At 44.1% G+C, this 26,233-nt stretch overlaps 1 protein-coding gene across 2 annotated transcripts in view; it reads right to left on the reverse strand.

Moving 5' to 3' along the window:
- Positions 1 to 26,233, reverse strand: part of MAP3K5 (mitogen-activated protein kinase kinase kinase 5) — a 339,184-nt gene that overhangs the window by 130,722 nt on the left and 182,229 nt on the right. For both annotated transcript variants that reach the window (XM_073575888.1, XM_073575887.1), the window contains exons 8-10: positions 23,026 to 23,138; positions 7,125 to 7,284; positions 5,488 to 5,641 (exon numbers count right to left, since the gene is read on the reverse strand). In XM_073575888.1, coding sequence (XP_073431989.1) covers positions 5,488 to 5,641; positions 7,125 to 7,284; positions 23,026 to 23,138 — 427 coding nt within the window. The remainder of the gene's footprint in view (positions 1 to 5,487; positions 5,642 to 7,124; positions 7,285 to 23,025; positions 23,139 to 26,233) is intronic.

Consider the following 26,233-nt stretch of genomic DNA (forward strand, 5'->3'; position numbering starts at 1 on the left):
GACCATGACATCATGGCCTTGGCCACCCATGTTGCCACAAATGATGGCAAAAGCGCTGACCCCGATGCCTCATACACGGAGCGGGCTAAACCTTCTATGAGCCGATCCGTGGGGTCCTTAATGGAAGAACCACTAGGTACTGACCACAATGATCTTGAGGCCAGGCGTGACACTGGGGGATCCACATTCGGAGATTCCGCCCATCTCTTACAGAGCTCTGGTGCAAACGGGTATCTCGTTTCTAGCGTTTTTTGTCCCGAAAAACGCTTTTCTGGATGCTCCCTGTGCCGTTGCACCATGTCCTCGAATTCTGGATGAGTGCTAAACACCCTATGTGGTCGCCTGGCCTTTTTAAAAGATATTTTATGCCCTGCGGTTAGAGAGACATCTTCTTCAATACCTAGAGTCTGATTGACAGCCTCAATGAGACTGTCTACCGTCTCCCGACACCCGGGGGTTTCCAGGTCCAAGGATTCCTGCATATCCTCATCCGAACTCTGCTCGCTCCCAGACAATGGTGACGGTGAGCGAGACGCCGCACTCACGGATACCGAAGCACCGGAGGGGCCCGGAGACGCCATATGGGATCTTTCCCTGTACGTCTGCCTGGAGAGTGTGCGGCCCCTGCAGGCCGGCGGCTCCTGTGAGGTGGATGAACCTTCCCCAACCGGTGAGCCGTTGTCTCTACCCCTATCCGGGGCCTGAAGGGTCTCGATCGCCTTCGTAAGTGAAGCCATAGAACGAGAAAGTGATAACGCCCATTCCGGGGGATCCGACCCTCTGGGCTCCGTTGGAGGGGAGGGCTCCTGGGCGCGTTCGGAACTGCAGGCTTCACATAACTTAATAGTCTGCGCTCGCGTGAACACAGCCCCACAGGAAATGAATGCGGTATGAAGGAAAGTGTGCTTTTTCCCTTTTCCAGACATACTGCAGAAACAGCCAATTTTCTCTCCCTCTCTTTTTTTTTTTTTTTTTTTCTTTTTCTTTTTTAAAGCATACAGGGGTATGAGGAGAAGGAGGACAACTGCCCTAGTGTGGCCGAGACGGGGTCGCACTTACCCAGCTCCTGCTGTCTCCCCGTGCCCGTGCTCCTGCTGCTGCTCTCTCTGGGTAGGCTGCGATGCTTTCCTGACCGCGGCCTACCCTGTTATGAAGCCGGGGCCTCAATTTTACCCAGCGCCCGCCCTGGACATGGGGGCGGCGCCGGATCTGACATCACGCCGGGGGGCGGGCCTTCTCCCCGCGGCCTAGGCCGAAGCCGCGGGCTAGATTTAGGCACTGCCCGCCCGCCGCGGCCGGGCTACCCTGGCGCTTCTCCCTACCCCCCTGAGGCGCGCTCCTTCCCGGTCTGGGAACCCACTGGCCACAGCTATGGGCGCGCTGCCCGAAAGGAGGGAGGAAGGAGGAAGGAGGGAGGGAGAGAAAACTGAAGCTGCTGCTGATACCACAGGCAGGAGAGGGGAAGCCGGCTCCAGCACCTGGAGCGTTCCCCTAGCCTGGATCCTAACGCCGCCCAGGGGCTCTCCCAGCCCAACCATACCTCCTTGCACTCTGCTGTCTTCTGCCCAGAGGCCATGAGGTAATCCGTCTTCGGACAGTGCAGGCACCCTAGCTCCAGCAGCCTCTTCTGGGCGAGGAGAGGGACCGTCCGCCGCCATGCAGCACCGCCATCCTACGTTGGTGGAGCAGTGGGGGCGCACAGACTAGTCTTGTGCCTCTGTGCAAGCCCATGGTTTCACTACCTAGGGGTGGACAGGGCTAAGTCTGGCATAATGTCCCACGTCACGGGAGAGGAAACGTGGAGGGACACTCGCACGTGGTCGCCCGTTGATGGTTTGGGGAAATCGGATCCTTTCAATAGGATGCGTTGCCCCTGTCATATCTTCTCAAAAGAAAAAATAGATGTCTGGGGAAAAGTCCCAGAGATGTCCCTTGGCGCGGGAAAGGATACGCGGAGGCGATACTCGCGCGCGCTCGCCCATTGATGTTTGGGGGAGATCGGACCCTTTCAATAGGGTCCGTTGCCCCTGTTTCCTCTTCATAGCGAGAAATAAAAAATAGTCTGGGGAGACCCAGACTGCGTGTGCCTCCATCAGACACTAAGCAAAAACTGGTTTCCGCCCGCTATCGGGCGAGGGTGTATGCGGCGGAGGAGGAGCTAACTTGTTTTTTGTATACTTAGTGTCGGCATCCAGACGGCAGTAGCACACACCCACAGTCTCTGCGTCCCCCAATGAGACGAAGGAGAAATGGAAGCCCCAGTACCAACCTAGCAGGCAAATTATTCAAAACAAAATAAGAGAGGAATTTAGAGTGGAGTGCTCCCACTTGGAGCGTGAAATCCACCATTACCCTCTTGACCAGATTCCAGATTAACAGTATCTTATCAATGGCGAAGATCTGAATTAGTCTTTCTAAACTTACTGTCTATAATGCAGCAGACCCACAGTCAATGAACAGCAATGTTGAAGGATAACACACCATATTTATCAGTACTTTATCAGGGGAAGACAAAAAATACCTGGAAGTCTGGTTGATCTCCTTGGCAGACACCCAGACGATCTCCCAACGGTTCGCTTGCGTGAGGATGACTTGGGCAATTCTTGAGAAAAATGTCCAGAGAGACAACAGTACAGTCCAAGATCTTGTCTAAGTTTTTTCTTCACAACACAGACACTGTCAACTCTAATCTCCAATGGCTTCACCTCCAGTAAATGGACCTGCTCCGAAGAAGTGTAACGGGCAGCCTGCTGTTCACCATGTCGCTCAGATTCTGTGGTCCATTTGTATGGCCTGGGTCATGGCGTTTGCTAGAGAACAAGGGGCATCATGAAGGACCAGAGAGTCCTTAAGAGTTTTGGAAAGGCGTTTGTGACCTCCTTGTCAGGTTCATGATCTTATCCTCAGCGAACTGGATCATGTCGGGTTCGTCACAGATCAGACCTAAAAGTATTAGAAACGATGTTCTGGAGCTTGTGGGGGACAAGGAAAATGCCCAAGTCTTAGGATCCCCTACCAGTAGGGACACAATTATTCCCACCCACTGGAACTCATCCCCTGATGACCGGGGATGCAGGGTAAAAAAAAAAGAAAACCTACAGCCCTCCCTGAACACTCTAAAATGTTTATTTACCTCCCGGAAATGTATCAATGAGGGCCATTACTGGTTCAGGAGAAGCCAACTGTACATCAGTGAGTACGGACGTCTTTAGCCACTGCAGGCAGTGGAGGGCTACAGGAAATATTCATAAAATTAATTATATGACCCTGCAACTGACATTGCAATGATTCCAGGCTCAAGCATTCCTTAGCTAGATCATGAGTCATCAGTGTCAAATACACCACCCTGTCACTAAGCATGTGAACAAGATCCATACTCGCAAAAAATAAAAACGTATAGGCCAAACAATGTGAAGCGGAGTCATTTCTCATGGACAAGCCGTCAGTTGGTATAGTCAAGAAGTCAGAGGTCAAAAGTTAGGAAGGTATATCATGAACAGAGGGAAGAGACAAAGGCGTAGTCAGGTAACGGACCAGGGTCAAAATATCAGGAAGATAGCAGATTACAACAGGGTCAGGCAACAAAAAATCAACAAGCAGAACACAAGGGATAAAGACAAATGACACTTAGCTGAATGTATGTCTGGCAGAGGTCTGGAACCAAAGGTACTGTCACACTTAGCGATGTACCAGCGATCCCGACCAGCGATATGACGCGGTCAGGATCGCTGCTACATCGCTAAGTGGTCGCTAGTGAGCTGCCACACAGGCAGATCTCACCAGCGACATCGCAGGGGTCGGGGGTCGCTACTTACCTGTCAGACGAGGCGATCCTGACGTCCTCCCGCCTGCGTCCACGCGTCGCTCGTCGTCACAGCAGGAAGCCCCAGCAGGAAGCTGACGACGGTCCAGGACGTTCTCGCGCGATCAGCGATAACCAGCGGGGGGAGCGGTCGGAGGTAAGTATCAGACATAGCAATATCGCTAGCAATATCGCTATAACGTCACAAAAACTAGTGACGTTATAACGATATTGCTAGCGATATCGTTTAGTGTGACAGGTCCTTAACAGGTCAGGTACAGTAATTAGCAGAGCAATCACCTGGGACAATGAACACTTGGGGACAGACAGCACCTCCCAGTCTCAGATTGGACTGCTGAGCTGTCAAAACACTGACAGCTCAACATGCCCCAGCTCCAGATTGAACGGTAACTGCTTCCTAGACAAAATGAGGGGTGGAATCATGACATTCAAATGCCAGGGTTAAAATTCAGATCCAGTCCAGCTCTAGTACTAATGTGATGGTAATGTGATCAGCTGGTCTTTGGGTCAAACAAAGAGAGTCTAGGCTTCCCACCATACACCTTCGACTAACATTCGTAAAATCCGTTATCGTCGGGATTGTCTGATAGTCGAACGTGAATAGGGGCCTGCCAACACTTCCATAGATCAAAGAGACTCGGCATGTCCGATTTTGGAACCCTGATCTTTTTTACTCAGAGAAAATCTGACGTCATAGGAGTCTAGCAGCAGCTCTCCCAAAGAGAACATAGCAGCACTGAGCAGAACAAGGGCTTATTTGTAAAAAGGAGTCAGGACAGATGGCTGCCAGGTGAACAATTGGTCAAACCATTGTTTGACCAACACCTATCTATTTTGTATGGGGTCCCTTATGTATTCCAATAGGACAACCTCTTTTTCACTTTTTTCTTGTTGTGTTCCAGGAGCCCAAACTTTTTTTTCCAATATAGCCACATGAAGGGTTGATAGCATGAATTTTTGGGATCACTTACTGTTATGTACATTTTCAGGAAAAAGATAAGCTGGCAAAGGCTACCAAGATATCTGACAGACACAAGATCTCCAAGTACCAATCCAGTGGAGATGTGATTCTTTAGTATCATAGGATAAGGCCTCAATTAATACAGGTTGTGAATCTCTTGCTAAAAATTGAACCGAGAGCTCTATTTAAGTGACACACTCAACGTGCCCTACATATACACAGACTAACCATCAGTACAATTCTTGGATTGGCTGAAAATGAATGGACAGGGATTAAGATTTAGATGTTTACTTTATTTTAACTTTATGAGACTTATTTAGGTTATGAAGAATATCCTACACCGAGGTTCTTCACTTTCAAATTACGGATGTCATTGACTCATCCGCATTGTGGATTGGTGAAGGGGCTGCCATCAAATGCATTCATGCAATATGGGCCAAAATAATGATTGCTGTAATGTTTTATTTGCGCTAGCATGTTAGTCATAAAAAGTACCAAATGTATAATGTATATATGTGGTCTGTCACCCATATGGATCACAAATATGGTGGTTTGAACAACTTAAAATGAATATTAACTACAAATCAAAAGGTTAATAGAAATATTTAAACGTCATCATACCATTCATACGAATTTTTAATGATGCTAAAAAAAAAAAACTTAAAAAAATTTGTCCATCAAACCTTGGGCAACATATGCTTACTGGAAATCGCACTACGGACACATCTGTATTTGTAGATTCAACTAGAAAATCCATCCAAAAATCAACAAGCTCTTGTTTGGACACAGGTTTCTCCAAGTTTGGTTTCCTAAATTTTTGATATATCAAAATGGTCTCCACCACAGAATTCAAGTACCTAAAATAGGAATAAGTACCATTACTGACTACAGGACTCCTGTTAATATTATAACTAATTTTAAAAATGTCCCTTCTGCTCATATTTAGAGGAATCTGTCAGGTCTCCTGATTGTCCACCACAAGTATGCACATCTTTTATTCTGAAAAGACCTTTTAGGTGCATTACTAATGTTGCCATTTTTAAAAGTGTACTTTCGTTCTGAAGCTTTGCATATGCTGATGAGGTAGGATTAATTTGGCAGGGCATCTTTTTCCCCTGATTGTCAAACACACAAATGGAGATATTATTAAAAATGTCAAGGTTGGAACAACCTCTATGCAATTCCAAACTCCCAATAGTCCTATCATGATGGGGAGTGTATGAATGCTGTCAATCAAACACATGGAGATATGATTAGACAATCAGAAGAATTAGTTTGGGGGGAGAAGTGCAGCGCCAGATTAGTCTTACCTCATTAGCATATGTCAAATAAAAGTACATTTTTTGTATACAGCAACATTAATAAACCACAAAAGACTTCTCAAAATAAAGGAACTAGCATGCATACTGCTATAGTAATGGTTGGGCCAGGTACTAGACCTTTAACGTATAGGTATATTCAAATCTGTAATACATGACTTGATGTAAAAATGGCAAAACCAGAAGTTAGATTATTGACATTTCTTTATGCAATAAATCTATTTTAGGCTTTAAAGAAAATCTATTGCCAAATTTTTGACACCTAATCAGAGAAGAAATGCTTGCTGTCACTTTAATAAAAATCTCTGTATAACCCATCCCCACCACTGATTGACAGATTTCTGTGTACACTGTGAATGGGCGGAAAGCTGCCAGTTAGTGATGTGGTCGGGGTCATACAGAGCTCAGCATTCAGAGAACTGGTATATCTACAGCAGATAAAACAGTGATTGTATCAAAATGACAGCAAGCAGCCACGTATGTGACACATTACACAAATCATGGACTCAGCCCATACATTACTCTGATGGAGTAGCCAAAATCTGGTGAAAGATTAACTTTAAAATAAATAACAATAGCATAACTTTACTAAACTTCAACTAGGCACCTTGAAAAATAATTCTGTCTTAAGACGGTGATCCCATGTTGCTGCACAATGAAGAACAGATTTACAAGCAGCTCATCATTTACAATTACTTGATTAGTCACTGCATAAAACAATAATGAATAGGAGCTTAATGAATGTACTTGTAGAACAGGATATCACTCGTGTAATACAAATAAACAGCTCAAATCAATGATTTGCACTAGAAAAATGTGCCTTGCAAGATTTCATATAGTATTATGAAGTATTTCTACACTAGTAGCATTTCATGGCTGCACCATACTAGGTATATACTGTATAGATTGCCCATTGGTCCATAGAAGGTATTTGAATTATCATAAAGGGTATATAAGCAAACATACAAATTGGTAGTTAAGATCACAATCTAAAAAAGAAACAATATAAAAAGTAGCTTACCATGCTGGTGTCTTCATCTTAAAAAGTTTTTCTGCAGCCTGGATCACTTTTGTGAGGTCATTTGCCAATACACTAGCTCCCATGTAATATCCAACATCCCAGTAACTCTGAAGTTTCTCTAAGTTTCCCTTTTTACCCAACAAACTGCTTATTTTTACCCCTGTTTGAAGAGAAAAAAATAACGTAAATTACCAGCAAGCTACTGTAGAGAAAAAACGTGAATCACATTTTTAAAAGTCATTTGGTAAAGTGAAAATAAAATGGTGAAAATAATACAATGGACTTGCCTAAAGAGTGTCCGCTTCCAAAAATATAGGCTTTTTTTTTTTTTTATTTAGTGCTAACTTTCATGGTCTTTACTAAGGAGGCTATGCTCACAGAATTCTCTGGTAGTGTGTCTTTCCACTGCCCTGAATAATAACCAGAGTAACACCCCCTTATTGAAGTCCATAAAAATTTGCACTACGTAAAGAAGCCCACACCCCTGGAACCGTATAGCGAATTTAAAATAAAATAAAATAAATTAGTCCACCCACTGGACCTATGAGTGAAGAATAAGAAAGGACTTACGGTAAATGAACAAAATTCAAGTAAGAGTGGCTTGGCAAGTATTCACACCCCTTGGCTATTTACCCATTTTGTTACATTACAACCTGTGTTTAAATATTGTTGTGATCCGATTTGTGTGATGCATCAGCACTAAATACAGTTGTGGCTAAATGTATTGACACCCTTGCAATTTTGTCAGATAATACTCAGTTTCTTCCTGAAAATGATTGCAAACACAAATTCTTTGGTATTATCTTCATTTAATTTGTCTTAAATGAAAAAACATAAAAAGAATTGTCCTAAAGCCAAATTGGATATAATTCCACACCAAACATAAAAAGAGGGTGAACAAAAGTATTGGCACTGTTCGAAAAATCATGTGATGCTTCTCTAATTTGTGTAATTAACAGCACCTGTAACTAACCTGTGGCACCTAACAGGTGTTGGCAATAACTAAATCACACTTGCAGCCAGTTGGCATGGATTAAAGTTGACTCAACCTCTGTCCTGTGTCCTTGTGTGTACCACATTGAGCATGGAGAAAAGAAAGAAGACCAAAGAACTGTCTGAGGACTTGAGAAACCAAATTGTGAGGAAGCATGAGCAATCTCAAGGCTACAAGTCCATCTCCAAAGACCTGAATGTTCCTATGTCTACCGTGCGCAGTGTCATCAAGAAATTTAAAGCCCATGGCACTGTGGCTAACCTCCCTAGATATGGACGGAAAAGAAAAATTGACAAGAGATTTCAATGCAAGATTGTGTGGATGTTGGATAAAGAACATCGACTAACAACCAAACAAGTTCAAGCTGCCCTGCAGTCCGAGGGTACAACAGTGTCAACCCGTACTATCCGTCGGCGTCTGAATGAAAAGGGACTGTATGGTAGGAGACCCAGGAAGACCCCACTTCTTACCCCGAGACATAAAAAAGCCAGGCTGGAGTTTGCCAAAACTTACCTGAAAAAGTCTAAAACGTTTTGGAAGAATGTTCTCTGGTCAGATGAGACAAAAGTAGAGCTTTTTGGGCAAAGGCATCAACATAGAGTTTACAGGAGAAAAAAAAAGACGCACTCAAAGAAACAAAAACACATTCGCTACAGTCAAACATACCGGAGGTTCCCTGATGTTTTGGGGTTGCTTTGCTGCCTCTGGCACTGGACTGCTTGACCGTGTGCATGGCATTATGAAGTCTGAAGACTACCAACAAATTTTGCAGCATAATATAGGGCCCAGTGTGAGAAAGCTGGGTCTCCCTCAGAGGTCATGGGTCTTCCAGCAGGACAATGACCCAAAACACACTTCAAAAAGCACTAGAAATAGCTTAGTTTCTCACCGATAACGGTGTTTCTCGGAACCCATGACAGCACCACGGAGAGAGAGGGGATCCGCCCTTCAGGGACAGGAACCTACAGATAAAAAGGGCGGTACTTCTCCTCCGCCTTCAGTTGGTTACAGAGCATCAGAGGGTCTCCAGGTTAGTTAGACAACAGAAATATATGCACAACATTATAATATTGCTTATTATCAGAAGCACCGTGCCTAAACGGAAACACTCTACTAACAGTAAAACGTGCCCACCACACTCGTGAAGGGGAGGGGAATAAGCGGGTGCTGTCATGGGTTCCGAGAAACACCGTTATCGGTGAGTAACTAAGCTATTCTCTCTCACCCATGACAGCACCACGGAGAGAATTACAGAGATTGGTAGCTTAGGGAGGGACCACCACCTGAAGGACCCTACTCCCGAAGGTCAGGTCAGACGTAGAGGCTAGATCTAATCTATAGTGCCTGAAAAAGGTCGAAGGTGATGACCAGGTGGCCGCCTTACAGATTTGTTCTATTGATACCTCAGATCTTTCAGCCCATGAGGTCACCATCACTCCTGTGGAATGGGCTCTCAACCCTTCCGGGATGGTATTTTCACTGGATGAATATGCCAGGGCAATCGCATCCCTTATGCACCTTGCCAGGGTACTCTTAGATGCTTTGAGTCCCTTCCGAGGTCCCTGAAAACACACAAAGAGAGCCTTCCTTCCTATATTTCTTGGTGGCCTCTAGATACTGCACTAGGCACCTCATCACGTCTAAGGTGTGGAATTTGTCTTCTCCCTTTTTTTTTAGGATTTGGGCAGAATGAAGGAAGGACTACCTCTTGGGACTTATGGAAGTGTGATGACACTTTCGGTAGATATGCCAGGTCAGGCTTTAAAATGACCCTATCATCTAGAATCTTTGTGAAAGGTGGCCCTACTGATAAAGCTTGCATATCGCTCACACTGCGAGCTGATGTTAGCGCCAAAAGAAGCACTGTTTTTAACGACAGGATTCTTAGGGATGCTGAGTGAATAGGTTCGAATGGAGGGCCTGTTAGCGTGGATAGTACAAGATTTAGATCCCATGATGGTAATCTTTGATTAGCTATCGGCCTGGATCTGGATACGGCCTTAATAATCTGTCACCCATGGATTACCTACCACATTATGGTTATAAAGGTGCCCAAGGCGCTACTTGTACCTTTAATGTGTTGACCGCTAGACCCTGTTCTAGGCCCTTTTGTAGAAATTCTAGGATTTTGTCAATATGAACCTCATCCTGAACCTTTACCCCCGAAGTGGATAAGAATTTTTTCTTTTTTTCCACATTCTCCTGTAGGCTCTCATCGTAACCAGTTCCCTACTTTTTTTTTTTTTTTTTGTAATGTGGTTATCAGGTTCTCTGAAAACCCTCTGTCTCTCATCAGTGCCCTCTCAAATTCCATGCTGTTAAATGGAATCTCCCTGCCTGAGGGTGTAACACTGGCCCCTGCGATAGCAGGTCCAGGAGATCCGGGAGGATCCATGGGTCGGTTAGAGAGAATATTCTTTGCCAGGAGAACCAGGTTCTTTTGGGCCAGAAGGGGGCTATTAAAATCATTCTTACCCCATCCTCCCTGACTTTTCTTAGCACTGCTGGGATCAGCATGATCGGGGGAAAGGCATATGTTAGGCCCCATGTCCATGGGAGTATGAAGGCGTCCAGAGCTAGAGGATTCCCCCTGGGGTCTATGGAGCAGAAAGTTTCCACTTTTTGTTTCTGAAGTTGGCGAACAGATCTATGTCCGGGTCCCCCCACATTTTTACAATCTGCCGAAAAACGGACCGCTTTAGGACCCATTCCCCTTGTCGTAATTGGGTGCGACTCAGAAAGTCTGCCCTTTGATTCTCCGTGCCCCGGATGTGTAGTGGTGACAGAGATAGCAGGTTTGCCTCTGCTAATTTGAGGACTCTGGAGAATGTGTCCATTAGGGCTCGGGACCTGGTTCCCCCCTGATGATTTTTATATGCTATTGTGACTCGATTGTCTGAAAATATGCGGACATGATGACCCCGGAGCAGGTGTAAGAATGTGTTAATGCGTAGCCCACTGCTAAGAGCTCTTACTGGTTCGAGGAGGCTTCTAATTCTTGAACTCCCCACGTACCCTGGGCCACTTCGTTGTTCATGTGTGCTCCCTACCCCGTGGGACTGGCATCTGTGGTAACTATGTGTGTTATTTTTGTTACCCAGGGGATCCCTTTGGAAAGGTTGTCTTGGCTTTTCCACCAGGTTAGGGAATGAGTAGTTTTTGAATTTAGGGTAATACGACCCTCTAGGTGTCCCCCTACTGCAGACTAGTTGGCTAGTACATCCCACTGTAGATCTCTCGTGTGTAACGGAGCCCATTGGACTGCTGGCAGGCAGGCGGAGAGAGAACCTAGTCGTGACATCGTTTTTCTTAATGTCATGGAGGGATTTTGGATGGCTCGTTACAATTTGAGCGATTTTCTCCTTCTTGCGGTCTGGGAGGCGGCACTCTTGAATGTTTGAGTCCAATGTTAGACCCAAGAATTCCTGTACTCTGCTGGGCTCCGATCTTGATTTTTTTAGATTCAGGAGCCAGCCCAGGCCTTGCAGAGTGTCCATCACTCTGTCCCTCTGTTCCCAGCGTTTTTGAGCCAAGCTGGTTGCTATTAAAAAATAGTCCAGATACGGGATTATTATTATGTCTTGCTCCCTTATATGGGCCATCATCTCTGACGCTATTTTGGTAAATACCCGTGGAACTACAGATATTCCGAATGGCAAGGCTCTATACTGGAGTTCTTATCTCGCCCTTTATCGAGATGGCTAACCTGAGATATTGCCTGGAGTTTTTGTGAATGGGGACGTGATAATAGGCGTCGCTGAGATCTAACACCGAGATGAAGCAGTTCGGGAACAGGATTTTGGTGGTGGACCTGATAGACTCCATTTTGAAGTTTTAAATTTTTTTTTTTTAAATTTATAATTGTCCGAAACCTGCCGCCTGGCTTGGTCACCAGGAAAAAGAGGGGAGTAAAACCCCTTGCCCCTTCCCTGCAGGGGAACCTCCTGGAGGGCTCCTTTTTTTTTTGTTTAAAACGCATGTCCCCGGACCTGCTAGCGCGGGCTGGTCTCCCATTCGGGTCCCGGCCCAGGCTCAAGCTGCTTAGCAAATGACACCTGACGAATGCAGTCACGCTCAGCCTAGAATGGCCGGAGGCCCTACTATCCATGGGTTGAGATTCTTTTCCAGGCTGGGAGAAAAAGGGGTTAACCTTCCCCCCACCCTGAGCAAACTGTCACCTAGAGGGCTTTTTGTCTCAGGACAAGTTGCAGAGGAGGAACCCTCTCTCTCTTCTCTTGTCATCCCACTTTTGCTCTCTCGGTGGTCTCCGCTGAAAACACTTTCTATTCCGAAAGGGCCTCTTAGCTGCATTTGAGAGTGCTGCTGCTTTGGACGATAACCGGACTGAGTCTGCCGATGAGTCCGATAGGAAGGCAGCCGCTCCCCTTATTACTGGGATAGAGTCTAGGATTTTATCCTTGGCGTCCCTTCTCTTAGTTGCTTTCCTAGTTGGTCCACCCAAATCATTAGGGCTCTCGAAGTACATGTTGCCGCTATGGCTGGCCTGAAGTTACCTCCAGCTGACTCCCATGCACCTTTAAGAAAGGTATCTGCCTTTTTATCCAGGGGACCCCTGAGGGTGCCCATGTCCTCAAAGGGGAGGGCAAATTTTTTTTTTTTTTTTGAGGCCTTTGCGACAGCTACATCGAGCTTTGGGCCCTCTTCCTCACCGGGATATTTCCTTTTTAAGGGAAGGGACCGTGGTGTTTTTCCTGTCCGGCTTATCCAATTCTTTTTGATTAGACCCCGCACATTTTCATTTAGCGGGAACACTCTCCGCGCCTTTTCTGGCCCAGTCCCCCGAACATTATGTCCTGGACTGTTTTATCAGGCCTAGGGTCCAGCACCCCCATGGTAGACGTTACCGCTTTCACTAGTTTGTCTACCTCGTCTAGGGGGAAGCAGTGACGCCCCTCTGTTTCCTCGTCTGAGGATGAGGAACTGGAATCTGAGGGTTTTGACATGATTTCTCCCGATGTCGAGGAATCCGACTGGGAAATCACTATTGTGTCTTACTTTTTTGATTTGTCCCTATGCTTAAGGGATGTAAGGACACTCTGACCTCCAATTTAATTGCAGCTTTTAGGTCAGAGGCCAAATCCGGAGTTTCCTAACAGAGGATTTCTTTTGTACATGGCTCTTTTTTTTTTTTTTTCTCAAGAAATAGGTAGGGGACTAGCACAAGTGGGGCACTCCCTGTTCTTTTCCCCTTCTTTCCCTAGTAAGGGAAATGGAACTTTTAATACAATGGTGAACATTCACGAAGATCACTCATCCAAAGGTATGCGGCTGCAGGTATAGATTCGGGAGATGGAGTCAGGTCCTGAATAGGCTGCTCTCCAGGTGGCGATTTGCTCCTTGCAGCTGACGTGCTATGCTGCGTGGAGTGACTACTGGAATGACCATCCGTACTGCGTTCCTTGACGATGATTGTGGTGCTGCTGCCTGGCTTGCTGCTCTTGTTGCTGGTCACTATCCCCTTCAGGATCGCCTCCAGCCCGGAGCGCTTGTGCAGACACCATTTTAAAATTTCCCAGCTGGCGTCACCGCTCCCATCCTGCACTGCGGTCCCCGGGAGAGCGCCCCTGCGCATGCGCCGGTTCTGGGGACCCGGAAGCCAGCTTCTACTTCCGGGGCGGCCGCCATCTTGGTACACCTCTGTACCCCGGCACCGCCCGCATGTTTACCGGGTCCCCGCGAGCCCCGACTTCCTCTCCAGAGCGGCGGCTCCGGCGTCACTCCCGCCCGCTCACCCGGCAGCCCGCATCGGCCCCAGCAGTGGCGGCTTCGGGCACCGCACCCTCCCGAGGTAGGGGCCTCCCCGCTGCCATCACCGGTCAGGCCGGCCCCGGATCCTGGACACACGAAAGGTACCGTCCTGTGGGTCCCTCCGTCAGGGACAGGAACCCAACTGAAGGCGGAGGAGAGGTACCGCCCTTTTTATCTGTAGGTTCCTGTCCCTGAAGGGCGGATCCCCTCTCTCTCCGTGGTGCTGTCATGGGTGAGAGAGAAATGGTTTGAGAGAAAGCACTGGAGACTTCTAAGGTGGCCAGCAATGAGTCCAGACCTGAATCCCATAGAACACCTGTGGAGAGATCTAAAAATGGCAGTTTGGAGAAGGCACCCTTCTAATATCAGGGACCTGGAGCAGTTTGCCAAAGAAGAATGGTCTAAAATTCCAGCAGAGCATTGTAAGAAACTCATTGATGGTTACCGGAAGCGGTTGGTCACAGTTATTTTGGCTAAAGGTTGTGCAACCAAGTATTAGGCTGAAGGTGCCAATACTTTTGTCTGGCCCATTTTTGGAGTTTTGTGTGAAATAATCAATGTTTTGCTTTTTGCTTCATTCTCTTTTGTGTTTTTTCATTTAAGACAAATTAAATGAAGATAATAATACCAAAGAATTTGTGTTTGCAATCATTTTCAGGAAGAAACTGATTATCTGACAAAATTGCAGGGGTGTCGATAATTTTGTCCACAACTGTAGTCTCAGTTGATAAAGTGAAGCGAAAAAATATAGCCATAAATTAAACATATGGGATCAAATAACTAAAAATTGGCATGTGCATATGTAATCACCCCTTTTGCGATGAAGCCCCTAAAAATTTCTGGTGCAAGTAATTACCTTCATAAGTCATATGCTTAGCGAAAGGAAGTCCACCTGTGTGCAATCTTAAGGGCATGTCACACTAAAAGATATCGCTAGCAATATCGCTATAACTAGTGACATTATAGCGATATTGCTAGCGATATCGCTATGTCTGATACTTACCTACGACCCGCTCCCCCGCTGATTATCGCTGATCGTGCGAGAACGTTCAGGACCGTTTCTCGTCGTCAGCTTCCTGCGGCACTTCCTGCTGTGACGACGAGCAATGCGTGGAGCCGGGCGGGAGAATGCAGGATCGCCTGGTGTGACAGGTAAGTAGCGACCCCCGTCCCCAGCGATGTCGCTAGTGAGATCTGCCTGTTTGGCAGCTCACTAGCGACCACTTAGCGATGTACCAGCGATCCTGACCGCGTCATATCGCTGGTCGGGATCGATGGTACATCGCTAAGTGTGACAGTACCTTAAGTGTCACATGGTCGGTTAGTATATACACACACCTTTTCTGAAAGAGCACAGAGGCTGCAACACCATTAAGCAAGAGGCACAATTAATCAAACACCTCCATGAAGGCCAAAAACATCTCCAAACAAGTCAGGGACAAAGATGTTAAGAAGTACAAGTCAGGGTTGGGTTATAAAAAAATATCCCAATCTCTGATGATCCATTGGAGCACTGTCAAATCCATTATCATCAAATGTGAAGAACATGTTACCACAACAAATCTGCCAAGAGAGGATCGCCCATCAAAATTCTTAGCCCGGCAAAGAGAGCATTAATGAGAGAGGCAGCACACAGACTGAAGGGAACCCTGAAGGAGCTGCCGAGTTCCCAAGCAGAGACTGGAGTATTCGTCCATATGACCACAATTAGCCGTATACACCATAGAGGTGGCCTTTACGGAAGAGTGGGCAGAAAAAAAAGCATTTGATTACTCACAAAAAATTTAAGGCTTGTTTTGAGTTAGCCAAAAAACAGGTGGTAGACTCCCCAAATGTATGGAGGAAGGTGCTGTGGTCAGAGGAGACCAAAATTGATCTTTTTGGCCACCAAGGTAAACTCTATCTGGCGCCAAACTAACACTGCTCATCACCCCAAGAAAACCATCCCACAGTGAAACATGGTGGTGGCAGCATCATGGGGTGGGTATGTTTTTCAGCATGGACAAGGAAAACAGTTCAAGTAGAGTGGAAGATGGATGATGTGAAATACAGGGATATTCTTGAGCAAAATCTGTTTCAGTCTGTTTTGAGACTGGGACAAAGGCCAACATTCCAACAAGACAATGGCCAAAGCACACTGCTAAAGTAATCATTTAGTGCACAACGAAGTTTTCAGTTATTTTTTTTTTTTTAACATTTCTGCTCGCTTCGTTAAAAAATAAAAATAAAAATATGTTCACAGTAGTGTATGCATGTTTGTATGAACTGATGCAAACCATAAAAAAAAAGTGAAATTCCATGTTGTTAAATAGCAGAACATGAAAAATTCCAAGGCGGTGAATACTTTCACAAGCCATTATATATTCAACATTATGCCATAGAACTATATATCAATATGCTCAGCTACTCCACTCTTTAACATGATAACAAAATATTGGACAACATTTTCATGGTGATAGGTTCCCTTTAAAGAAGAAAGGCGATGCTTGCCACAATTTTGTTGTCTTGCAAAGGCTTTCATAAAACCTATATACTGAGCAAAAAATAGTGTCACTTAGTGTAAGCTTTGCCCAAACATCCAGATCCATCTGCCACCAACTTCCATATTAAAAAAAAACAACAACTATACTTAAAACGGACGAGTTCTCAACTTTTTCCTACTACGGTCCCAACTTTCGGTTGAAGTCCAAGCTAAAACCTGATTTCAATTTAACGCTCATTTTTTGTCACTAGCATAACATTAATATAAGCACAAAGGATCAATTCGGTTGCTAAATGAGAGACCAACGCAACTTATGACAACTTCTGTCAAAACGGACTTCAAAAAGAACAACTTATTATTTTTCTGGTTTATTCTCATTGTCAAAAGCCTACATATTTTACTACTTCTACTAAAAAAAATAGTTTTTAGATCTATACCTGCAAGATCTTAGATATAAATCTACTCATACATCTGTTCACAAACCGGTTTGGTAGATAAATCAATATTTAGGGAAAATCCGTGTCCCTGACACACGTAAACATATTCAAATGAATGGGTCTGTGCACATATCAGCAAGGACATTAAAACGTCACGCACACGTGCACATGTAGAACACACATTGATGTAATCCGTGTGACACACATCGGCACCGGGGAAGAAGCTCTACAGTAAGCGCTGTTCCCCAGCGGCTGGTGCTGAAGATGTCTCTCAACATTCTCCCCTGCTCTGCCGGCGATCGACGCAAGCAAGGGAGAATGATGAGAGTTATGTTAACCCCTTCACCCCAAGGGTGGTTTGCACGTTCATGACCGGGCCAATTTTTACAATTCTGACCACTGTACCTTTATGAGGTCATAACTCTGGAACGCTTCCATGGATCCCGGTGATTCTGACAGTTTTCTCGTGACATATTGTACTTCATGTTAGTGGTAAAATTTCATTCAAATAACTTGCGTTTATTTATGAGAAAAATGGAAATTTGGCGAAAATTTTGAAAATTTCGCAATTTTCCAACTTTGAATTTTTTTGCCCTTAAATCACAGAGATACGGCACACAAAAAACTTGATAACTAACATTTCCCACATGTTTACTTTACATCAGCACAATTTTGGAACCAAAATTTTTTTTTGTTAGGAAGTTATAAGGGTTAAAAGTTGACCAGCGATTTCTCATTTTTACAACACCATTTTATTTTTAGGACCACATCACATTTGAAGCCACTTTGAGGGGTCTATATGATAGAAAATACCAAAAAGTGACACCATTCTAAAAACTGCACCCCTTAAGGTGCTCAAAACCACATTCAAGAAGTTTATTAACCCTTTAGGTGCGTCACAGGAATTTTTTTGAATATTTAAAAAAAAAATGAACATCTAACTTTTTTTCATAAAAAAAATACTTCAGGTTCAATTTTTTTTATTTTACCAAGGGTAACAGGAGAAATTGAACTGCAAAAGTTATTGTGCAATTTGTCCTGAGTACGCAGATACCTGATATGTGGGGGGGAACGACTGTTTCGGCGCATGGCAGAGCTCAGAATGGAAGGAGCGCCGTTTGACTTTTTCAATGCAAAATTGGCTGGAATTCAGATTGGACGCCATGTCACGTTTGGAGAGTCCCTGATGTACCTAAACAGTGGAAACCCCCTACAAGTGACCCCATTTTGGAAACTAAACCCCCCAAGGAACTTATCTAGATATGTGGTGAGAACTTTGAACCCACAAGGGCTTTACAGAAGTTTATAACGTACAGCGGTACAATTAAAAAATCATATTTTTTCCACAAAAATGATCTTTTCACCCCAATTTTTATTTTCCCAAGGGTAACAGGACCCTAAAAGTTATTGTGCAATTTGTCCTGAGTACGCTGATACCCCACATGTGGGGGTAAACCACTATTTGGGCGCATGGCAGAGCTCGGAAGGGAAGCAGCGCCATTTTGAGAATCGGACACCATGTCGCGTTTGGAAAACTCCTGATGTACCAAAACAGTGGAAACCCCACTCGGACGTGAAAATAAAAAAATCATTTTTTTCCACAAAAATGATATTTTTGCCCCCAATTTTTTATTTTCCTAAGGGTAACAGGAGAAATTGGACCCCAAAAATTGTTTTGCAATTTGTCCTGAGTAGGCTGATACCCTACATGTGGGGGTAAAACACTGTTTGGGCGCACAGCAGAGCTTGGAAGGGAAGGAGCACCATTTGACTTTTTCAACTCAGAATTGGCTGGAATTGAGATCAGACGCCATGTTGCATTTGGAGAGCCCCTGATGTGCCCAAACAGTGGAAACCCCCAATTCTAACTCCAACCCGAACCCCAACACGCCCCTAACCCTAGCCCTAACCCTAGCCCTAACCCTAGCCCTAACCCTAGCCCTAACCCTACCCCAACACACCCCTAGCCCTAACCCTAACCCTATTGGAAAAATGGAAATAAATACATTTTTTTTTATTTTATTATTTTTCCCTAACTAAGGGGGTGATAACGGGGGGTTTGATTTACTATTTATGGCGGTTTTTATGTTTGGCGGCTGTCGCACGCTAAAAGACGCTTTTTATTGTAAAAATAGTTTTTGCATCACCACATATTGAGAGCTATAATTTTTCCGTATTTTGACCCACCAAGTCATGTGAGGTCTTATTTTTTGCGGGACGAGTTGACGTTTTTATTGGTACCATTTTCGGGCACGTGGAATTTTTTGATCGCTTTTTATTCCGATTTTTGGGACGCAGAATGAACAAAAACCAGCGTTTCATGAATTTCTTTTGGGGGGGGGTGCGTTTACACCGTTCCGCGTGCGGTAAAATTGATAAAGCAGTTTTATTCTTCGGGTCAGTACGGTTACAGCGATACCTCATTTAAGTCGTTTTTTTATGTTTTTGTCGGTTTTATGCAATGAAAACTATTTTATATAAAAAATAATTATTTTTGCATCGCTTTATTCAGCGAGCTATAACTTTTTTATTTTTTCGCTGATGATGCTGTATGGCGGCTCGTTTTTTGCGGGACAAGATGACGTTTTCAGTGGTACCATGGATATTTATATGCGTCTTTTTGATCGCGCGTTATTACACTTTTTGTTTGGCGGTATGATAATAAATCATTATTTTTTGCTTCGTTTTTTATTTTTATTTTTTAAGGGGTTCGCTAAAGGGGTTAACTAATGGGAAAGTTTTATAGGGCGGGTCGTTACGGACGCGGCGATACCTAATATGTGTACTTTTATTGTTTTTTTTTTATTTCCAAAAAATGGATTTATTGGGGGAATATTTTTTTTTTTCTAATATATTTGGCGATTTTTTTAAAATTATGTTTACACGTTTTTAATTTTTTTTTTTACTTTATTAAATAGTCCCAGGTGGGACATCACTGTCCTGTGACAGATCGCTGATCTGTCACATCACAGATCACTGTGACAGATCAGCGATCTGACACAGGCACTGCAGAAGGCTTCCTCATGCCTGCGCTTTGCAGGCACTGAGGAAGCCAGCTTCCTGCAGGCCCCCGTCGCCATCTTGGATTCGGGGGCCTGGAGGAAAGGAGCCCCCAGCAGCAGCGCTGCACATTGCGCTGCCGTGGGGGGCTCAGGGAAGCACGGAGGGAGCCCCCTCCCTGCCGATGCTTCCCTTTAACCCCCGGTACACCGCGATCGTGTTTGATCGCGGTGTGCAAGGGGTTAACGTGTCAGGGGCGGTCCGTGACTGCCCCTGACACATTGTGCCGGGTGTCAGCTGTGATAATCAGCTGACACCCGGCCGCGATCAGCGGCGCTCACCACGTGGGCACCGCTGATCGCTGTAGACGTACTATCCCGTCCACGGTCATACGGGCCCGGGTACCGTGGACGGGATAGTACGTCGGATGTCAGGAAGGGGTTAAAGTCAGAATGATGACAGCAGGTGAGGGCTTTTGGGACTATTAATCCCATCATCCGACACCTGCTGCCGCTAATAACAGTGACAGCAGGAGGTTATGATCGGGGTTTTCTCACCTGACACCTGCGATATAACTAAATTAATGAAAGAAAGACCCAGCGAAAAACCCTATTTTCTTTAACCAACCAGGCAAAACTCACAGCTGGGGGCTGCAGCCCTCAGCTGTCAGCTTCAGCAAGGTTGGTTATCAAGAATAGAGGGGTCCTCACACTGTTTTACAATTATTTAAATAAATAATTAAAAAAACAGCATGGGGTCCCCCCCCATTTTTGACAACCAGCCTTGCTAAAGCTGACAGCTGGGGGCTGGTATTCTCAGGCTGGTAAGGGGCCATTGATATAGGCCCCCTCCAGCCTAAAAATAGCAGCTTGCAGCTACCTAGAAAACTCACATCTATTAGATGCGCCCATTCTGGCGCTTTGCCCGGCTCTTCCCACTTGCCCTGTAGAGGTGGCAAGTGAGGTGATAGTTGGGTGGGTTGAGGTCACCTTTGTATTTGTCAGGTGCCGTCAAGTCCCGAGGTTAGTAATGGAGAGGCGTCAATAATACGCCCCCTTTACTAACCCCATAGTCACATTGTAAGAAAACACAGACACCCAGAATAAAGTCCTTTAATCGAAAAACTGACACAGACTCCTTTAATAATCTCAGTTAAACCATACTTACAACCTCGCCTTATTCCACCAAAGACCTTGATTTCTGTCGTTCTGTCCCATGCCGTAATCCATGTCTGAGGGATAATTAGTTTTCAACCTGGACGGTGCCAAGACGCGACCGTCCAGGCTGAAAACCACTGGTGAATGAGATGTTGCGTAATAATCTAGATTCCGGAACTGTATCATTACCTTATTTTTATTGCAGTAGTTTTCAAAAAAATCACTGCAGGACAAGATAGTCTGCAGCACACAATAGTCTGCTGAGAGATGCACTCAGAAATCCTTGATATTCATAAGCTGTGTCTTCCCTCTGTTGTTGACTGACAGCTTTTTACCAGTGCACGGTATAGGGAGAAAGATGTCAATCAGTTGCCAGAGCATGATGTATATAAAAAAGTGACTCAGTCAATGGCTGTTTGTAGCTACTCTATGTCTCCTTCAGATAGTTTTCTAAAAGGTTTATACTGCTTTAACATTAACACTATTTATTCAAAGAGTTAAATACCTTTATTATAAAAAACAAAATCAATTTAAAAAAAATTATGCATATAATGTAAATTTAAGTGATAATGTTTCAAAAGAGAACATTTCAAGTTGAAATAATGTAACTTGAGAGACAAATGTATACATACTTGGTATCCTACTTCAATTCTCGTAAAGAACTAAAACAAGTTGATTTTGGTTTTTACAAATGGTACCATGCGAGTCTTTATACGTGGTGCAGATTTGTAAATTGAGAATTTGACTTAAAGGCCCTTTTACATTTAGCGATGCACCAGCGATCCCGACCACGATACGACCCGGTCAGGATCGCTGGTGCATCGCTAAATGATCGCTAGTGAGCTGCCTCACAGGCAGATCTCACAGTGATGCAGCGGACGATACTTACCTTTCAGACGCGGCGATCCTGACGTCCTCTCGCCCGCCTCCACACGTCGCTCGTCGGCGCCACAGGAAGCGCCCGACGAGAAATGGAGTTGCGCAATCAGCGATGGACAGCCGGTCGGAGTTAAGTATCACACATAGTGATATCGCTAGCGATATCGGTGCTAAGTCACCAAATCGGTGATGCTTTAGCGATACTGCTAGCGATATCGCTATGTGTAAAACCCCCTTAAGATTGCCCAGCTCTCATTTCACAATTTTACTTTGGTCTTTCAAAAGAGCACGATATGGGCATCACGGGTAAGTGAGAAACAGTTATCAATGACACAAACAGTCCAAACTGGCATAACGTGCCTGTGTGTCATCTGTGCTGTCCATATTTAACACTGCAAAGTATAGGAGAAGCTTTGTCTATTTTTTATCCATCTGTGAAAACCACCGATAACACACTGATTGTAAAAACGGACACATGGATGACAAACTGATGGTGAAAACGGACACACTGATGGTAAAAATGGACACCCTGATGGTAAAAATGGACACCATGATGACATATTGATGGTAAAAACGGACACACTGATGGTAAAAACTGACACACTGATGGTAACACCAGACACACGGATGACACAATGATGATAAAAACGGACACACTGACGTAAAAATAACGACACATTGATGACACTAATGCACAACACAGGTACCATTTTTTCACTTATGTGTTTAAACACTGACATGTGAAGCAGGCCTTAGTCTGTAAATAGTGAATCAAGTGTATTATTACAGCTCATGTTGTGATGTTAAGGGTCCCACCAGGGAATTCACCTGTCTCCCAGTGGGCCAGTCCGAGCCTGCATGTATCACAGAAATTTCCTCAAAATGAACCCAGTTGTTACACAGCACCAGGACTTAACCCTGTAGCATTACTGATAATGCTAGAGCATTTTAGGGCATTGGGTGCCTTTTTGAGAAACGTAGCAACTTGTAATAGCAAATTGCCTGTATATGTTTTGCAAAATACAGTCAGAAGTAACAGTACTTTATGAATGTAAGAGGTTTAACATCTACTGAGGGCAGAAGATTTTATATACCGTATATGAACGGAGCATTGTTTATTGTAATGTATGATCACACAAAGTATGGAAAATAAAAAAGAGGAATTAAATTCAAGTCAAATTACCAATTTTACGAAGTTCAAACGAAGAATCAAATTGATGCCCAGCTGCCAAAAGGAGCACTGCATAGTTAATTCCAGACTGAAGCGTTGGTTCAGACTCAAATGCTCTCCTGTACCTATATAAAAGCAAACATTGAGGTATACTTAGAAACATCACACAAAGTTTATTGAGTTACACAATATGCCATCAATACATCCTTCATCTGCCTCATTCAGTTCAATGTATGTGAGGAAATTACCTGATAGTCTACTTCCTGATGAATAAACTGCGTCTGGCACATTATCAGTATTTCTATCTTTATAGTAAACTAATAATTATGTAAACCTGAACCAACGTCCTATTAAACTTGTGTTTTATAGTTAGGGTTTAAAAAGTATTATACAAGTTAGATTAGTCTGAGACCTTGCTTCCTGAATGATGTGTCAGTTATAATCACACACAGCTCTGAAGCGAGATCAGGCAAGCACAGAGTGGCCATTACACATCACACTTGTAACTTCCCCTTCATGTAAAATAAGCTCTGGAGACATATTCTCACTGAGAGCAATGTCCGACCCATAGATCTGAACAGCTCATTTACATATGAGAAAAACGTGGATTTCTCTGGAATAAGACATTGGATTGCAGATATCAAGGTACCACATTATTCCACTTTCTATGGCCTGCGTACCCATATAGACCACTTAGAAGGGTTAATCTTACTGATAGATTCCCTAGAGGGACTGTTGGCAGGCCAAAAGTGGCCAATTTGGGATTTCATTTTAATGTATTCCAGTTTGTTTTCTTTTTTTAAACTCTGCCATACAGTTCCAATTAACCCCTTAACCCCCAAGGGTGGTTTGCATGTTCATGACCAGGCCAATTTCTACAATTCTGACCACTGTCCATTTATGAGGTAATAACTCTGAAACGCTTCCATGGATCCCGGTGATTCTGACAATGTTTTCTCGTGACATATTGTACTTCATGTTAGTGGTAAAATTTCATTCAAATATCTCGCGTTTATTTGTGAGAAAAACAGAAATTTGGCGAAAATTTTGAAAATTTCGCAATTTTCCAACGTTGAATTTTTATGCCCTTAAATCACAGAGATACGGCACAAAAAAACTTAAGTAACATTTCCCACATGTTTACTTTACATCAGCACAATTTTGGAGCCAAAATTTTTTTTGTTAGGAAGTTATAAGGGTTAAAAGTTGACCAGCGATTTCTCATTTTTGCAACACCATTTTATTTTTACGGACCACATCACATTTGAAGCCACTTTGAGGGGACTATATGATAGAAAATGACACCATTCTAAAAACTGCACCCCTTAAGGTGCTCAAAACCACATTCAAGAAGTTTATTAACCCTTCAGGTGCGTCACAGGAATTTTTTGAATATTTAAAAAAAAATGAACATTTAACTTTTTTTCACAAAAAAAAACTTCAGGTTCAATTTTTTTAGATTTTACCAAGGGTAACAAGAGAAATTGGACGCAAGAGTTATTGTGAAGTTTGTCCTGAGTACGCTATCTGATATGTGGGGGGAACCACTGTTTCGGTGCATGGCAGAACTCAGAAGGGAAGGAGCGCCATTTGACTTTTTTAATGCTAAATTGGCTGGAATTCAGATCGGACGCCATGTCACGTTTGGTGAGCCCCTGATGCACCTAAACAGTGGAAACCTCCCACAAGTGACCCCATTGTGGAAACTAAACCCCCCAAGGAACTTATCTAGATATGTGGTGAGAACTTTGAACCCACAAGGGCTTCACAGAAGTTTATAACGTACAGCGGTACAATTAAAAAATCATATTTTTTCCACAAAAATGATCTTTTCACCCCCAATTTTTATTTCCCCAAGGGTAACAGGACCCTAAAAGTTATTGTGCAATTTTTCCTGAGTACGCTGATACCCGACTTGTGGGGGTAAACCACTATTTGGGCGCATGGCAGAGCTCAGAAGGGAAGCAGCGCCATTTGACTTTTTTGGCTGGAATTGAGATCGGACACCATGTCGCGATTGGAAAAGCCCTGATGTACCAAAACAGTGGAAAACCCCCACAAATTACACCATTTTGGAAACTAGACCCCCCAAGGAACTTATCTAGATGTGTAGTGAGCACTTTGAATCCCCCAGTGCTTCACAGAAGTTTATAACGCCCAGGCGTGAAAATAAAAAAATCATATTTTTTCCACAAACATGATCTTTTAGTCACCAATTCTTTTATTTTCCCAAGGGTAACAGGAGAACTTGGACCCCAAAAGTTGTTGTCCAATTTGTCCTGCGTAAGCTCATACCCCATATGTGGGAGAAAACTACTGTATGGGCACACGTCAGGGCTCAGAAGGGAAGTAGCGACGTTTTGGAATGCAGACTTTGATGGAATGGTCTGCGGGTGTCATGTTGCTTTTGGAGAGCCCCTGATGTACCTAAACAGTGGAAACCCCCCCACAAGTGACCCCATTTTGGAAACTAGACCCCCTAAGGAACTTATCTAGATGTGTGGTGAGCACTTTGAACCCCCAAGTGCTTCACAGAAGTTTATAATTTTTGTCCCCAATTTTTTATTTTCCTACGGGTAACAGGAGAAATTGGACCCCAAAAGTTGTTTTGCAATTTGTCCTGAGTAGGCTGATACCCCATATGTGGGGGTAAAACACTGTTTGGGCGCATGGCAGAGCTTGGAAGGGAAGGAGCACCATTTGACTTTTTCAACGCAGAATTGGCTGGAATTGAGATCAGACGTCATGTTGCATTTGGAGAGCATCTGATGTGCCCAAACAGTGGAAACCCCCCAATTATAACTCCAACCCTAACCCCAACACACCCCTAACCCTAATCTCAGCCCTATCCCTAACCCTATTGGGAAAATGGAAATAAATACATTTTCTTTTAATTTTATTATTTTTCCCTAAGGGGGTGATAACGGGGGGTTTGATTTACTATTTATAGCGGGTTTTTATTTTTGGCAGCTGTCGCACGCTAAAAGACGCTTTTTATTGTAAAAATAGTTTTTGCATCACCACATATTGAGAGCTCTAATTTTTCCATATTTTGAACCACAGAGTCATGTGAGGTCTTATTCTTTGCGGGACGAGTTGACGCTTTTATTGGTATCATGTTCGGGCACGTGACATCTTTTGATCGCTATTTATTCCGATTTTTGGGACGCAGAATGAACTAAAACCAGCGTTTCATGAATTTCTTTTGGGGGTTGCGTTT

This window comes from Dendrobates tinctorius, unplaced genomic scaffold (assembly GCF_039654945.1).
Source record: "Dendrobates tinctorius isolate UK_male_01 unplaced genomic scaffold, ASM3965494v1 ptg000046l, whole genome shotgun sequence".
NCBI classification, from domain to species: Eukaryota; Metazoa; Chordata; class Amphibia; order Anura; family Dendrobatidae; genus Dendrobates; species Dendrobates tinctorius.